The sequence below is a fragment of the Bubalus kerabau genome, chromosome 8 (genome assembly GCF_029407905.1).
Source record: "Bubalus kerabau isolate K-KA32 ecotype Philippines breed swamp buffalo chromosome 8, PCC_UOA_SB_1v2, whole genome shotgun sequence".
NCBI lineage: Eukaryota > Metazoa > Chordata > Mammalia > Artiodactyla > Bovidae > Bubalus > Bubalus kerabau.
In genome coordinates, this window is record NC_073631.1 from 55,098,756 (window position 1) to 55,114,423 (window position 15,668).

Here is a 15,668-nt window from a genome sequence, read left to right on the forward strand (position 1 = left end):
TTATAGTATCTGAGTGCATGCTAAGTTGTGTCCGATTCTTAGTGACCCCGTGGACTATAGCCTGCCAGGCTCCTCTGTCCAGGGGATTCTCCCGGCAAGCAGATTGGAGTGGGTTGCCATGCCCTCCTCCAGGGGATCTTCCTGACCCAGGAATTGAACCCAAGTCTCTATGTCTCCTGCATTGGCAGGCAGGTTCTTTACCACTGAACCATCTGGGAAGCTCTTATTATAGTATATATTTGGTTTGTTTCAAAAATGATGATGAGAAGCATTACAATAGAGGGCACATAAAACAACATGCCAGTTGAAAAAGTGAAAATTCAAAACCATATGTGAGAGAATAAGTAACATGGATTAATGAAACTTAAAATCTAGTTATATGTTTCCTGGCAGTCAAAGTAAAAAAAAAAAAGGACTAATTAGTTAATATTTGGCAGTGACTTACTGTTGTGATAGTGTATGTGTGTGTGTGTGTGTGTGTATTTTTAATCTATATGCATCTCATCGTCATCAATTCTAATCTTTGTGATTGCTAGGGCTTATTTTAGGAATCACCCTTGTAGAACATAGCTCAGTGTCTATTCTAGCATATGTTAGGAATTTAATAAATTGATCAATGGCTATTGTGATACCAGAGTAATAAATCTGAAGCCATTTTCTTTATTAGAAAATCAAAATAGTACACAGTAAACATAAGAATGAAGAAGGCAGAACTCTCAGATGGAGAATGGAGGGTCTGGAGGTATGACCATGTTAATTAGAGGAAATTTTTAAAATAATCTATCACTGACTTTTTTTTGGATAAATACCTATACAGACATCTTATAACAAACCTTTAGTGAAAGAAGAAACCAGTTTTATTGGAACTAAATTGTAGTCTAACTTATGTTATTATCACCAGTGGAATAGGTAATAATACTCCACCTTCTTGAATATAAATTCATGGCACCTCTAGCTTTTGAGTTTTCTTCTCCACCCTAAATAGCTGTTTTATGAGATAAAGGATACTGTGGAGACACACGGGTCTGCTCCTTACACTTACATCTATGTTTCATTTATTCTCCACCTACAAGTTTCTAACTTCGGTATGGGGACATTTTTAAAGAGAAGTAATTGAAATTACTGTCCAATAGTAATTTCCATGAAGGTGTAAATATTCTATATCTGTGCTATCCAATATGGTAGCTACTAACCTTAAGTGTTGAGAACCCAAGATGTAGCTAGTGTGACTGAAGAACTGTATTTTAAATTGCATTTAATGTCAATTACTTGTAACTTAAATCGAAATAGCCACAAGTGGCTAGTGACTACAGTATTGGACAGAACTGACAGCTTTTACAGAGCTGCTTGCTTTTAGAATAGACTTTTTCTTACCTGACTGGGTAGCTCTAACAGTACATTCATTTGACCACCATTTCTTTATGAAATTTTAAGTTACCAGGCATTAAGAGTGAAGCTTTGAGTGCTTTTATTATTTTAAGAAATATATATTGTCAAAAGTAAAATTTGCAGAGATTTATTATTTAATGTCATGGTAACACAGAGAGGATGGTCACTGTTTCTATCCTTACATTTATGATTGGACTCAAAGAAAAAAAATATAAGATAGGCATCTCCACTGGGCACAGGCCCCCTTTCCCAGCCCTACTGGCAGATGGTACTCTTTGGGTCTTTCTTTGCAGGGCATTCTCGAAAGGCCTCTTTAAGCAAGACCTCTAAGTAAGTGGTCCTATGAAATTCTTCTCAAAGTCGATTTTTCTGTCTGATTGTCTTGTCTTGCTCATAGTTCTATAAGAAAGTGGGTAGGATTTGCTTTCTCTAGGCCATCAGAAGCTTGCTCTATCTCCTCCTTTTAATTTCTTTAATATGAAGATCCCCACACTTGCTCTTTGAAATGCTGTTTTGTAAACTGCTATTTCCACTAAGCCTGTTATGCCTTTTTTCCATCTGTGTTGAAGTCTCTTTTCCCAGTGGGGCCTTTCTTTCTCAACTTAGTCATGCTATGTGTAGAGACCCACATCCACACTACTGGCCTCTCTGACTCATCCTGGGAGGTTCTCTTGCTCCAGGAATCCCTCTCCACTGCAGGGGAACAACAGGGAGGCTGAGATGAAGCTAGGCCTTTCTGAAATCTGCCTCTTTTCCTGACACTTTTCCTTCTTGTTCAAAGCTACATGAGAAGGGAAACAGGCAAAAATGCCTTTTGCTCCTTTAAGGTAATGTTTTTAATAAATAGTTTTTAGCAATTCTAATTTCCAGTTTATAAGCTACTTTTGTTGTTGCTGCTGCTTTTAAGTATTCCATAATCTGGCTAGTAGAAAAGTCTGCTAAAGCTCCAATTTTCCTTTTTCCTCCACCAGCAAGCCAAGAGACTCAATTCTGACTGTTCCATTTTCCTTCCAGTTACAGATTAAATTGTTTCCCTTTTTGAAATATATTATTCATAAATGTGAACAGTCTCTGAACTATGGCTCCTCCCATCCTGGATAGGATGCTGAGTAGGTGGAAACTGCTCATCCACCCCATTGGCTGCCCCAGGGGTCTTCACACTTTAATCTGGTCAAGGGCCAGGAATTCCCTTGACCTTCCCTTTTCTTAAAAGAAAACCCTCTGCCAAGGATGGCTCAGGACTATGATTTCCCAATCAAGATGGGTTCAAGCCACAAATTCCTCTGATAAGATTTACTAAAAGGGTCAAAGTTGAATAACACAATGGTAATTAAAAACTGACCACCCAGTCAGATCTAAGTTTAGCCAATACCCATTCAATTAATCTGTTTTTAATCTCACCAAGCACATCCTGGAAATATGAAAAGGAACTCCAACCTGAATGTCCCATAAGCTCAAGAAGCAACTCTCCACAACTAACTAGAGGTCTATAGGAGAAATCAAAAGGCACATATTATTTTTGGTTGTGTAAATATGCTTAGCTGTGTACAACAAACACCATGTTTTTTCCAATACCCTTCTTATAAATATTAAATATTCGATTCTATTCTACATATATATATGCACACACATATTTCATCTTTAGTCAGGAGCATTTCCATCCATATTTTTAAGAAAATTATTTCAGGTTATCTTAATTTTAACTGGGGGAACCTGCCCCCTTAGTACTCCGGTTGCTACCTTTGGCATAATACCTTACAAAACCATCTCACTGCTTATTAATTCTATATGCAGTGGAGCACCACGCTTCACTTAGACCTTCAACCTGAAGTCGGAGAGAGGATGACCTGCAGAGCAAACACCTCCCGCTCTCAAAGGGTGCGGGGCTGTCTGTTACTGAGACCTGGAAGTTCATATGCCAGGAGAAGGGTGCAGTTATATGAACTCCCACAAAACTCAGGTTAGCCAAATTCCAGCTGAACTAACTGGCAGGAGCGGGTAGGGGAGATGTGACATTTCTGACGACCGCGGTTCCCGCACATCAAGCCCCAGAAAATGGTGAGTGTGTGGCAAAGACAGGGAAAGAAACACAGGCTACTAGCCAGACAGAGCTGTCCTGGCCCTGTCAGCGTCTCCTCGGGGCACATCCCTTCCTTGCTGGCCGCCTCACCTTACCTTGACCACGTCGTCGTTGAGATGCTTGGGGTCGCGGTTGACCAGATCTATCTCCTTGGTGTGCGCGTCGTACACTTGCTTCTCGTTCATCTCCTCTGCCATGGCCTTGTTGTTGGGCTTGTAGATGTTGCCCTGTTCCCGAATGGGAACAGTGTAGAGATGTCCCTGCAGAGGGCGGACGGCCCGGAGGGAGACGGTGGCACCGGCGGTGGGAAGGAAATTTCAAAAAAGAAAAACCCGCAATCAGAAAAGTTAGCCTTGGCAGCGAGGCAAACCTCAAGGCTCAAAATCGAACTAACCGATTTCGAAGCGGTGGCTCGGCGCACAGTAAACTCCTTGGCGCCGCAAGCTTTTTAAGAGGATCGGGGAGAGGACACCACACCCCTCGGTACCAGGCTGGGAGCTCCTGCCTCCCTCGCCCGCCACCGCCAGGGGTCAGGGCAAACCCCGCAGCGCGGTCCGCCCGGCCCCAGCCCAACTCACTCCCAACAGGCTGAATCCCGCAGAGACCCCCACAGGAGAGGGGATCCGACTTCCGTCTTTTATCCAGCCCCTCTCTCCGCCAGGCCACCCTCTCCCCAGCTCTTCACCTGCTCCAGTCCCTGGTCCCTATTTCCCTTCTCTCCATAATTCCTTCTAACTTAATCCTTAAGATCCACGATGAACCACCCCCCACCCTGGACCCACGCAGTGTTCCCATTTTCGTTCCTTTCTGGCCAAGTATCCTTTGCACCTGCCCGCGTCCTCCACCCTCCCTCTGCCGTTTCTGTCCCTGCACAGATCCCCGTACACCCCCCTCCCCCGGTGCAGACTAGCCAGCATCCCCTATCTTTGGATCGAGCCAAGTGTCAGACCCCCTATACTGTCTGGAACGATATTCCACCTGCACAACTCCTCAGACCCACCCTTAGGTCACTCCCAGACCCCTGGCCGGTTGCTGAACGGCGGCGGCTGCGTTTGGGAAAACTAGGTTTCCACACCCAGGCGGAGCCCGAGCGCCGGGAGGTGGTAGGAAGGTGGGGGGTGGGGGGAGTGGTAGTTAGGAGGAGGGTGCTTTATCCAAGCACCCCTGCCAGGCGCCGAGATGCAGGAAGAGTTCTAGAGGTGGCCCAAGAGCTTTGGAAAGTGCAAACATGACGCGCGCCGCCTCCCCGGCCAGCTGGTTGAGGCGCCTGGTGGGGAGTCGTGGGGACTGTCCCCAAGACTGCAAGTGAATGAGTTCCCACCCTGCACTCGAGCTCTCCACTCTCCAGCAGACAGGGGCCGGACCTTGGGGGTCTCTCAATAAGGCAGTACCCCTAAGCCATTCAGAAACGCGCCCTCAGTCCGATCAAACCAACTTCAGGACCCAAACGACCCCCTCTTTCCGCGACCTAGGCCCCTAGGCTCCCTTGGCCCCCTTCCTAATAGGAAAACATGAAACAAACATTCCTGCCTCCTCTTCACCTCCCCGCCCAAGCCCATTCCTCAGCAATGCGAGAGCCAGAGGAGTGCTCCAACGTCGAGAGAGGGCTGGGGCAAGCAAAGCAGTCAGAATATTTAGAGTGGAGATAGCAGAAGCAGCACTCCTTGTGCGCCGCGTTCCGGAGCGCACCCACCCAGGCGTACCTCTGAGTCTACGTATTTGCCCCCCGACATTCTGGCTCGTGGCTGGTTGAAGGCTCTGAGTAGATTTCCCTGGGCTGTGATTTAAGGGAACTGAGGAAGGAAGATCTTGTATTGTATGGGAGAAAAAAAAAAAAAAAAAAAGGCGCTGAGGGTGAGGCGGCCGGGTGGGGGGGCGGTGGCTGGGAGGGAGCCTCTTGGCTCTCCGCCAAGGGTTTGTTCTGCTCGCGGTTGGCCGGGATGTGCGCTGAGCCGGGTCTAGGCACATCCCCAAGGTTATGGCAGCAGAGGGCGGGGAGAGCCCGCAGGGAGTGAAGAGCAACGAGAAAGCGTTTCACTCGCGCTGGGCTCCTTGGGCAGATATTTTAAACCTGGGGCAACATTTTCTCAGCTATAAGCCACTGAGAGGCGTACTGGGGAGAGCTAATGTTTTCGCAGTGCATCATCCCAGCAGGGGTGGGGACGGGAGGAGGGAGACGAAGACCGTGTACGGAGATGCCCAGTATGGGCAACCGAGCTTCAGAAAGAATTCTGCCTTGTTTTAAGCCGTTTCTTCCTGTCGCCCAAGTTCCATCGCTGCCTAAGATACAACTATCTCCCAGTTTTACAGTGGAAGGGATGAAAAGTGACCCAGAATCTTTAGGTGTAATTCATACCTAAACACAAGGAAGGAATCTGTGTGGGTGCTTGTGTGGTGTGCTTTTGGTGACACTGGTTTACATCTAGTCTGTGTGAATGGAAACTTGGAAAAACAGGCCTGCAGAATTTAACGTTTACCAACTGCTTCTGAAACGTCTCCCAAATGCTTTGAAATAAGAAATAAAAATGTTTAACTTTTCTATAATTGTATTACTTTTATTTTCTGGAACAAAGGAAATCTGTGGCAACAGGTTATGCCATGTTTACAAAATACACAAAATATTTACAGTTGTACAAATATTTAATTGGAGTTTAAAGTTTTCCAGACATTTTTTAAAGTACTTGACTGTGAGTTAAAGGAGGCTTGTTTTTATTAAGTAATTGATTAGAATTTTTAAAAAAGTTTTTAGAAGTTAAAATATCTTATCAAGAAACTTCCTAAATTGGGAGCTTCTCTCTTTACCTTATTATAAATCAGCACAAGATGAATTGAGCAATAATCAGTCACTTTACTTTAGGACAAGTTCACTTATTATTGTTAGGAAATCGACTCTCCAAAAATGGAAAGGACATTTTACATTATGTTCCACATGCTATCAAAAGTCAGATTATGACTTGAAAAAGTTAGGACTATACCAGAAATGGCACAGGATACATGGCAGTCTAGAAAAGGGAATATGGGTACAAAAGGAGGAGCAGGAGAAATAGAGGATGGAACTCCTAGAGTTGATTATGGAGGTGGAAAGAAAACATAAACACATAAAGGGAATGACAAAGCACAGGCTTTTGTTATTGTTGATGGCAGAAAGGCAATAAAATTTTTTAAGAAAAGATAAATTTCAACTATAAGGGAGGAGAAGTGTCACAAATGTTGGCATGACTAATTATGCTGACTAGTCATCATTAGAATACTAAAGATTTTTCCCAAAGTTGGGTTTTTGATTTTACTTCTAAATGCTTTAAACAGATTACATGTTAACAAACAAGATATTCTAGCAGAGGTGGGGTGTGTCAGGATCAGTGTGTTGTGTAGTGCCTGTGTGTGTGTTTAGTCGCTCAGTTGTGTCCGACTCTTTGCAACCCCATAGGCTATAGCCTACCAGGCTCCTCTGTCCATGGGATCCTCCAGGCAAGAATATTGGAGTGGGTTGCTATGCCCTCCTCCAGGGGATCTTCCCAACCCAGGGATGGAAACTAGGTCTCTCACATCCATCTGAGCCACCAGGGAAGCTCAAGAATACTGGAGTAGGTGGCCTATCCCTTCTCCAAGGGAACTTCCTGACCCAGGAATCTAACAGAGGTCACCTGCATTGCAGGCGGATTCTTTACCAGCTGAGCTACCCAGGAAACCCAGTGTAGTGCCTAGTCTACCTCTAATAATTCTTGAACGATTACCATTCCTCTAACTCTTCCTGTTACCAAGTCTAAGTTCATTCTGCTCCCTGCACGGTAGGCCAATAAATCCAAGAAACTAGGGGTTAAGACAAGGAAGGGACTTTATTTAGGGAGCCGACTAACAGAGAAGATGGCAGGCTAGTGCCTCAAAATAACCATCTTGCTGGGGTCTGGATGCCAGGTTCTTTTATAGAGTCAAAGAGAAAGAAGTAAAGAGGAACTAAAATCAAAAGGCAGAAAAGAGAGGGAGAGGCAGTGGGGAAGTCAAGTTCACGGGTCTTCAGTCTTGCAAAACAACTCCAGGGAATGGCCAGCCTTTGGAAGGGGTGTGTTAATCTCTTCTATTCACAGGTGGGCAGGGTCAGATTATCTATGAATTTAACAAGGCACTTTAGTTTCAGGCAGAGGGGCAGGGTCCTTTGAAGCAAGCCTTTGTGTATGATTATAATAACAAAAGCAATGAAAAGCAAGTCAAACAGTTTCCAAAATGGAGTCAGAATTGGCTGCTTCTCTGCAGCAGGGTTAGAACTGGCTTCTTCTCTGAAACACTCCTTCGTAAATGTTGGCTGCAAAGCAGTTGAGTTTTGTTCTGTGGAAAAATGTGGACGCTGTTTCCCATCTATTGTTATCCAGTCTTCAGCTGGGATGAGTAATCTTGATTGTGAAAAAAAGTCAACAGGAACAGGGAGAGAGCATGTCCTGCATTCCAGCAAGGAATGGCCTTTGTGGGGAGGCCTGAGTAATGCTTACCTAGCACTTAAAGAAGGGAAAGCAGCCTCCCTGGGGATTCCACCCCAAAGTCAGCAGAGCACATAGAATCATAATGATCAGTGAAATGTTGTCAAGGCCAAAATGAATTCCTAATGAGAGGAAAAACCACAAATTCTTCAATAACCTGCCCCAACAAGAAGCTGGCACCAAAGAGAAACAGATCATATTCTGGTTATAATAGCTGATTTAGATACTTGGCTGCATCCAACTTTATGAGATATAAAGAAAAGATGAAGTATGACATTGTTAGCAGAGTATAAGATTGAAATGAATAATCATGTTAAAAATATATATATTTTTTTCTTTGCTACCCACACAGATAACTTTAGGCTTAGAGGCAGGTTAATAACTTCTCTAAATCATTGACTAGGAAAAAAAAAAGGGTAAATAGAGACTCATTTGCCCCCCCTTTTTTTTTTAATAAGAAGCTGTCTTAAAGGTCAGCTCATGCATTCAATGTTACTGTATAGAGAGCTAAAGGATGTAGATCATCAAACCAGCCATCTTCAAAATGGAAAAACTGAAGTTTAAAGACAAGAAAATGATCTTATGGAGTTTTGTGGGGCAATGAAACATTTTAAAGTTGGTAAATAACTATGGTACTGTTAACAGTTTATGGGGTGTGGGATTCTTAAGTAGTGCAGTGAGGGCCTGCTAATGGCAAGACTGTGATGTTCATTGCCTTTTATGTTCTCTCACCTCCTTCTCTTGGCCTCCTAAACCCCTTAGCTCAGCTTCCTCTTCCCATCCTTACCTCCCTGGGTCCTCTTCATACTCTCAGCTGGCTTCATCTGATTCCTACTCCTAAGGTTTGACCACTTATAGTGATATGAAGGTTTGAAAATGCAGTCATCTTTCAAAGATTTCTTAACACACAGAAAGCTGAGACTGCCCAAATGTGCCTTTGTTGATGAGTTCAAAAAGAATATCTTGGATTATAGTAAGGATTATCACTAGGTGTGATATAAAAACAATTTAATAACCAGTATGCAGAGCCACCAAGGAGTCATTCCAGGGCTGGTCCCAGCTCTGGTGCTGTGCCTTAGCATCCTGCTGGCTAGCTGCTGGCTCACTAGGAGTTGGGGCCCTTGGGAGAAGGACAAGACGGGAGGGAGTACATTTTAGAGCAGTGACTATTTATATACAAGTACATAAATGCCAGTGTTTTTACAGCCTGTATTTCCGCTGAGTATTCACCCCGTTTTCACCACCACCACCTCTCATACCGTTCCCTATTCACCCTTATACACCAGAGCCCACTGAGGCCTTCTTCCCTTACCTGCTATAACTTCTTCTACACCTTTCATTTTATACATGGAAAAAAATCGCTTTCTAGAGAAGTCTTTGCCTCATTACCCAATCCCTTCCTGTTCCTGTGCTGGTTTGAAGGCCTCACTGGAATCTTCCTGTTTGAGTCTTTTCATTTTGACTCTCTTAAATGATTTTTTTCTATTTATTTTCTTAAAAAAAAAAAAAAAAAAAGACAACTATTTCTACATCTTAAAAATCTGATCAAGATGGCTAAGAAAATATTCTTTTTATACTGTTTCTTTAAATTAGCTTTCCTTTCTTTATTTGTAAAATGAAAAATATAATTGGCATCTACCCAAGAGGATGTGTCGTGAACATTCAATGAGGTGATGCACTTAAAAGCACTGGGGATACTGCCTAAATCATAGCAGATGCCAGGGTTCAGGAGGCAAATTTCAGTACATAGTTTCAGGATTGGAATAAATATATTTTCTTTTGCAAAATTTGTTTTGTAAAATAGTTCAACCATCTTAGATATACCAAATAGTATAATGAATACCTACCATCAGCTTGATGAAATAATTTTGTTTTGTCTGGTGTGATTCAGATTTTTAAAAGTAGAAAACATAGATTATTGAAGTCCTTTGTGAGATAAAACTTTTTCTTTTTTAAATAACTGAACTTAATTTCTTTTACAAATCCCCATTCCTTCAGGTGGTAGAAACTTCATCTCAATCAGTTCCTAGTTCCTTCCAGTTTGTTAAGATTGTATTGCATATAAATTCCAGGGGCTTATTGCCAAGGACTGTCAGGGAGGGTCTGTGGAGGAGAGTCTCTTGCTTAGTTTTACATCTTGGATCTGCTGATGGTACATCGTCTTGTCTGTCCTCAGTCACTGGTTTGTTGGGGATGCTGCTATAATGTCCTTCATGCTCGTTCAATATGACCCTTAGGGCTAAAGACACTTTTTGATACTTCTTTCCTTTTCTTGGGGCTCTGTGCAAGTCTGAGAAATCTGAGTGGGCAGGCCTGATGCAGCATCATGGAGCCTCATATGGTGAATGTGGTGTGGAGAACAGAATAAATGCCCTGCCACTGTGCAGGGGAACCACTTGGAAGGAACTACTCAGAGGGTCCGACTCAAGCAGGTGGCACAAGTACCTCTGCTTTTAAACCCTCCCTCATCTGGGTCAATGCTAGAGATGCACATGTGTCAAAAATTACTTTGCTTGTTTTCCTAACTTATTCTCCCTTGACCAGGAAGTCTTGCTCATATATCACTCAACAGTTCTTTTTCATGCCCTAAATTCCCCCAAGACCAAGGCTTTTGGAATCAAGAGAAACCTTCTCTCTTCATCTCCGCTTTTCTGTTGTATTAATCTTTCCCTAGGTATGGTGGGAAGTGGAGTAGGGGAAGGCTCCGTGGGCATCCAGAAAAGAACAAATATATCAAAAGTGTCATCATTCACTAGCTTTCCTCCTTCCCTTGGGATTTAGATGTGGGTAGTCAGGAGGTATAAATCCCTAGTTATAAGATAAGAGTAATAGAGATCTGATGTACAATGTGATAAATATAATTTACATTGCTATATGTTATATATGAAAATTGTTGAAAGAGTAAATCCTAAGAGCTCTCATCAGAAAGAAAAAATTTTCACCCCCCCATTTCTTTAATTTTGTATCTATATTAAATGATCAATGTTTACTCAACTTTGGGATGGGCTTCCCTTGTGGCTCAGCTGGTAAAGACTACACCTGAAATTCGGGAGACCTAGGCTCATTCCCTGGGTTGGGAAGATCCCCTGGAGAAGAGAAAGGCTACCCACTCCAGTATTCTGGCGTGGATAATTCCATAGACTGTATAGTCCATGGGGTCGCAAAGAGTCCAGCACAACTGAGTGACTTTTACTTTCAAACTTCGGGATAATCATTTCACTATCTATATAAGTCAAATCATTATGCTGCTGCTGCTGCTGCTAAGTCGCTTCAGTCGTGTCCGACTCTGTGCGACCCCATAGACGGCAGCCAGGCTCCCCTATCCCTGGGATTCTCCAGGCAAGAACACTGGAGTGGGTTGCCGTTTCCTTTTCCAATGCATGAAAGTGAAAAGGGAAAGTGAAGTCGCTCAGTCGTGTCCGACTCCTAGCGACCCCATGGACTGCAGCCTACCAGGCTCCTCGGTCCATGGGATTTGCCAGGCAAGAGTACTGGAGTGGGGTGCTGTATATCAATTATATCTTAATAAAACTGGAAGAAAAAATAATCCTGGTGAGATATTGTTAGTAGCATCTAAGATCTATTTAGATCTGTCTAATCAAAGCTATGGTTTTTCCAGTAATCATGTATGGATGTAAGAGTTGGACTATAAAGAAAGCTGAGCACTGAAGAGTTGATGCTTTTGAACTGTGGTGTTAGAGAAGACTCTTGAGAGTCCCTTGGACCGCAAGGAGATCCAACCAGACCATCCTAAAGGAAATCAGTCCTGAATATTCATTGGAAGGACTGATGCTGAAGTTGAAACTCCAATAGTTTGGCCACCTGATGGGAAGAACTAACTGACTCATTTGAAAAAACCCTGATGCTGGGAAAGATTGAAGGCAGGAGGAGAAGGGGATGACAGAGGATGAGATAGTTGGATGGCATCACCGACTCGATAGACATGAGAATGAGCAAGCTCCGAGAGTTGGGTGATGAACAGGGAAGCCTGGCGTGCTGCAGTCCATGGGGTCGCAAAGATTTGGACACGACTGAGTGACTGAATTGAACTGAGAATCTATCTGGTCTTTTTGAATTATAGCAAACCCTTAAATTCCAAATATATAATTTATATAAAAGCTCAGTGGAAGAAAAACCATTTATTTTCACAAATCTATGGATTGGTTTGGCTGGGTCCCAGCTGGTCTCGGTTGGGGTGGCTGCGGCATCTCTGCTTCCCACTGCAAGTCTGTTCTGGCTCGGCTCTGTATGCCTCTCAGCCTCCTGGGACCAGCAAGTTAGTCAGGGCAGCTTCTTCTCAGGCTCTGAGAAGTAACAGAGGCACAAGAGTCAGATAAAATATGCCAGACTTCGAGAAGTCTACACTTGGAGATGACATGCTGACACTTCTGTTCTGTTGGCCATGGCAAGTCACCCAAAGTCAAGGGACTGGCAAATAAATCCCAAGATGAGGCCAAGGCAAGGGTGTGAATGCAGCAAGCTGTGAGGAGGCCAAATCTACATCAACTGTGTGTGGTCATTAGAGACTGGATTTTGGCTTTCAGTTTTTCAAGTCTTAATCGAATTTCTGAGATATACCCTCTCAATTCAATTCAGTTCAGTCACTCAGTCGTGTTTGACTCCTTGTGACCCCATGAGCTGCAGCACACCCGGCTTCCCTGTCCATCACCAACTCCTGGAGCTTGCTCAAACTCATGTCCATTGAGTCTGTGATGCCATCCAACCATCTCATCCTCTGTCGTTCCCTTCTTGTCCTGCCTTCAATCTTTCCCAGCATCAGGGTCGTTTTCAATGAGTCAGTTCTTCACATCAGGTGGCCAAAGTATTGGAGTTTCAGCTTCAACATCAGTCCTTCCAATGAATATTCAAGACTGATTTCCTTTAGGATGGTCTGGTTGGATCTCCTTGCAGTCCAGGGGACTCTTAAGAGTCTCCTCTAACACCATAGTTCAAAAGCATCAATTCTATATACCCTTTGCTTCTTTTATTTCATTCTCAGAAAGCTTTATGTATTATTTTAAAATTCTATTAAACCATTTGTAACAACAATAACAAAATCTCTTCATCTTAAATGAAGATTTTCTATGTGAAGATTCTTAAATATTGTTGACTGAAAAATATAGTCACAACCTGGAAGTAGAGTTATATTATTTGGTGGGAATGTTTAGAACTCCAAGCCCAGGAGACAGCATTTCAGTAGCTCTGAGAAAACTGCTCCAAGGAGGCAGGAGGCGCAGTCAGGTTATATACAAGTTTGCAGCAGAGGGAACAGGCAGTCTGAACATCAAAAAGATCAGGTATCAAGTTAAGGAATTTAGCTTATGTATATGGGTAGATGAAAGGCTCTGGGCTCATTGAATTCATTCCTTTCATATACACCTCAGCTATCTGGGGCCAATCCTTGTTCACCTTGCTTCTTGCATTCCCTCAGCATCTCAGCAGTCACCATGGGGGGTTACAGTATCCCTGGATTGAAGTTTTGGGAGCCCTCACTCACATTTGGAAGCCAGAAATTACTGATGGCTCTGACATTTCTTGTTTATTAATATGGCCGGAGATATTTTCATTTCACAATATGATGCTTGACAGAGGGCCTCAGATTGAGGGGCCCAGCAGGTCACAAGGCACATTCTCTTGCCTTAAAGCAGAATATGATTTTCAAGGCAGCTAAGAGTCTACCTTACCTTCAAAAAATTAGACCATCTTATTGTCATCGTCATCATTATTCCTCCGGCCTTAGAACTCAATATGATGATACATGATTTTTCTTTGAAAAAGCAGCAAAATTTTGTTTCTAAGAGTAGGTATTCAAAATTTAAAGATTTGTTTTTCTTTTATCAGTCAATTTTTCCTTGAATTTTTTCCCATAAATTACATTAAAAGCAAAATCATAATACAATCTGATTTGTCAGCATATAGGTAAATTTAAATATTGAGAAAATACTGTCTGGAGAGTATGTAATTTCCTTGGTTCTATCTTGCTGCAACAAAGATTTGAAACAGTAGACCAGTGTTACAGCTCGGTTATGGCTCAGAGTTTTATTCAGCAAACAAGTTCAGTTCAGTTCAGTTGCTCAGTCATGTCCCACTCTTTGCGACCCCATGGACTGCAGCACGCCAGGCCTCCCTGTCCATCACCAACTCCTGGAATTTACTCAAACTCATGTCCATTGAGTTGGTGATGCCATCCAACTATCTCATCCTCTGTCATCCCCTTCTCCTCCTGCCTTCAATCTTTCCCAGCATCAGGGTTTTTTCAAATGAGTCAGTTAGTTCTTCCCATCAGGTGGCCAAACTATTGGAGTTTCAACTTCAGCATCAGTCCTTCCAATGAATATTCAGGACTGATCTCCTTTAGGATGGACTGGTTGGATCTCCTTGCAGTCCAAGGGACTCTCAAGAGTCTTCTCTAACACCACAGTTCAAAAGCATCAACTCTTCAGTGCTCAGCTTTCTTTATAGTCCAACTCTTACATCCATACATGACTACTGGAAAAACCATAGCCTTGGATAGTACAACCACGAGGTGTGAGGGCCAGCCGACCCCAAAGGAGAGGCCTCAATCTGTCTTGGCTTCTTCTTTTTATACGTTTTGTTTCCTCTCTGCTGAGCCTGCCCTATGCAAATTGGGCCAGCCAGGAAGGGCACGTGTTTGTTTCACCTAAGGTTCTCACTCTAGTCCTCAGATTTTCTTTTGTTCCATTTTTCCAGGCTTTTACCTTTCTTTGTCGTTTAGCCACCACCATTTTGGACTCCTTTTCCCAATTCTAACTACCTAGCAATGCTAAATGTAAGCAAACACAAATCACATTGAGTTCTCTTTTTTTTAATGCTTCAAGTCCATTTAAAATGCCAGGTTCAGCTCATCATTTCATCGTGATGCCATATAAGAAATCAAACTAACTGCTGTGAAATTGAGGGATCTACCTACCTTGACTAATAATTGGATTATAATAGCCCTACTAAAATCATCCTTCTAGCTTTCATTAAAGAGAGGAAAAGTCTTAGTACAGACACTCACATAATTAAGGAGTAATATAGTTAGAAAGTGTGAGAAGAAATGTAAAAAATACTTGGCTCATTTTTTTTCATCTAGGTAGATTTATATCAATATAAAATTAATGATAATTGCAATCCTAGCTAATCCAAGATTGGGATTGTTTAATAGCAGGCTTAAGCATAGCAATTTTTCAGAAAAATTTGGGTCAAGGTGTGAGCCAGATAACTATATTATATATAGTTGAGAGAAGTGGAATATTTAGATATGTGGACAATGACTACATTTCCTCCTATTCAAGTGAAACAAAATTCTGATCACTCTTTAGGAAGATGGAAACTCATAAATCTTATTCAATGTGTGACCAATTTTCAGAAAACCTAATAAGCCAACAAAATGTGTTATAGTATGATTTAATATAATGTCATATGTACCTGAGATATTTGGCATTTCATAGTATACTAGTATACTTATACTACATATATATTTATGCTAATATCAGTTCAGTTCAGTCGCTCAGTTGTGTCCGACTCTTTGCAACCCCATGAATTGCAGCACACCAGGCCTCCCTTTCCATCACCAACTCCCGGAGTTCACTCAGACTCACGTCCATCGAGTCAGTGATGCCATCCAGCCATCTCATCCTCTGTTGTCCCCTTCTCCTCCTGCCCCCAATCCCTCCCAGCATCAGAGTCTTTTCCAATGAGTCAACTCTTCGCATGAGGTGGAG

The 15,668-nt window shown here is 42.8% G+C and overlaps 1 protein-coding gene across 5 annotated transcripts in view; it reads right to left on the reverse strand.

Moving 5' to 3' along the window:
* Positions 1-5,313, reverse strand: part of CAV1 (caveolin 1) — a 58,483-nt gene extending 53,170 nt beyond the window's left edge. For 3 of the 5 annotated variants that reach the window (XM_055590310.1, XM_055590311.1, XM_055590307.1), the window contains exons 1-2: positions 5,173-5,313; positions 3,565-3,729 (exon numbers count right to left, since the gene is read on the reverse strand). In XM_055590310.1, coding sequence (XP_055446285.1) covers positions 3,565-3,729; positions 5,173-5,202 — 195 coding nt within the window. In that variant the 5' untranslated portion in view covers positions 5,203-5,313. Of the gene's footprint in view, positions 1-3,564; positions 3,730-4,447; positions 4,547-5,172 lie in introns of those variants that run through there. The other 2 variants (XM_055590308.1, XM_055590309.1) reach the window with 2 other exon arrangements.
* Positions 5,314-15,668: the final 10,355 nt, after the last annotated feature.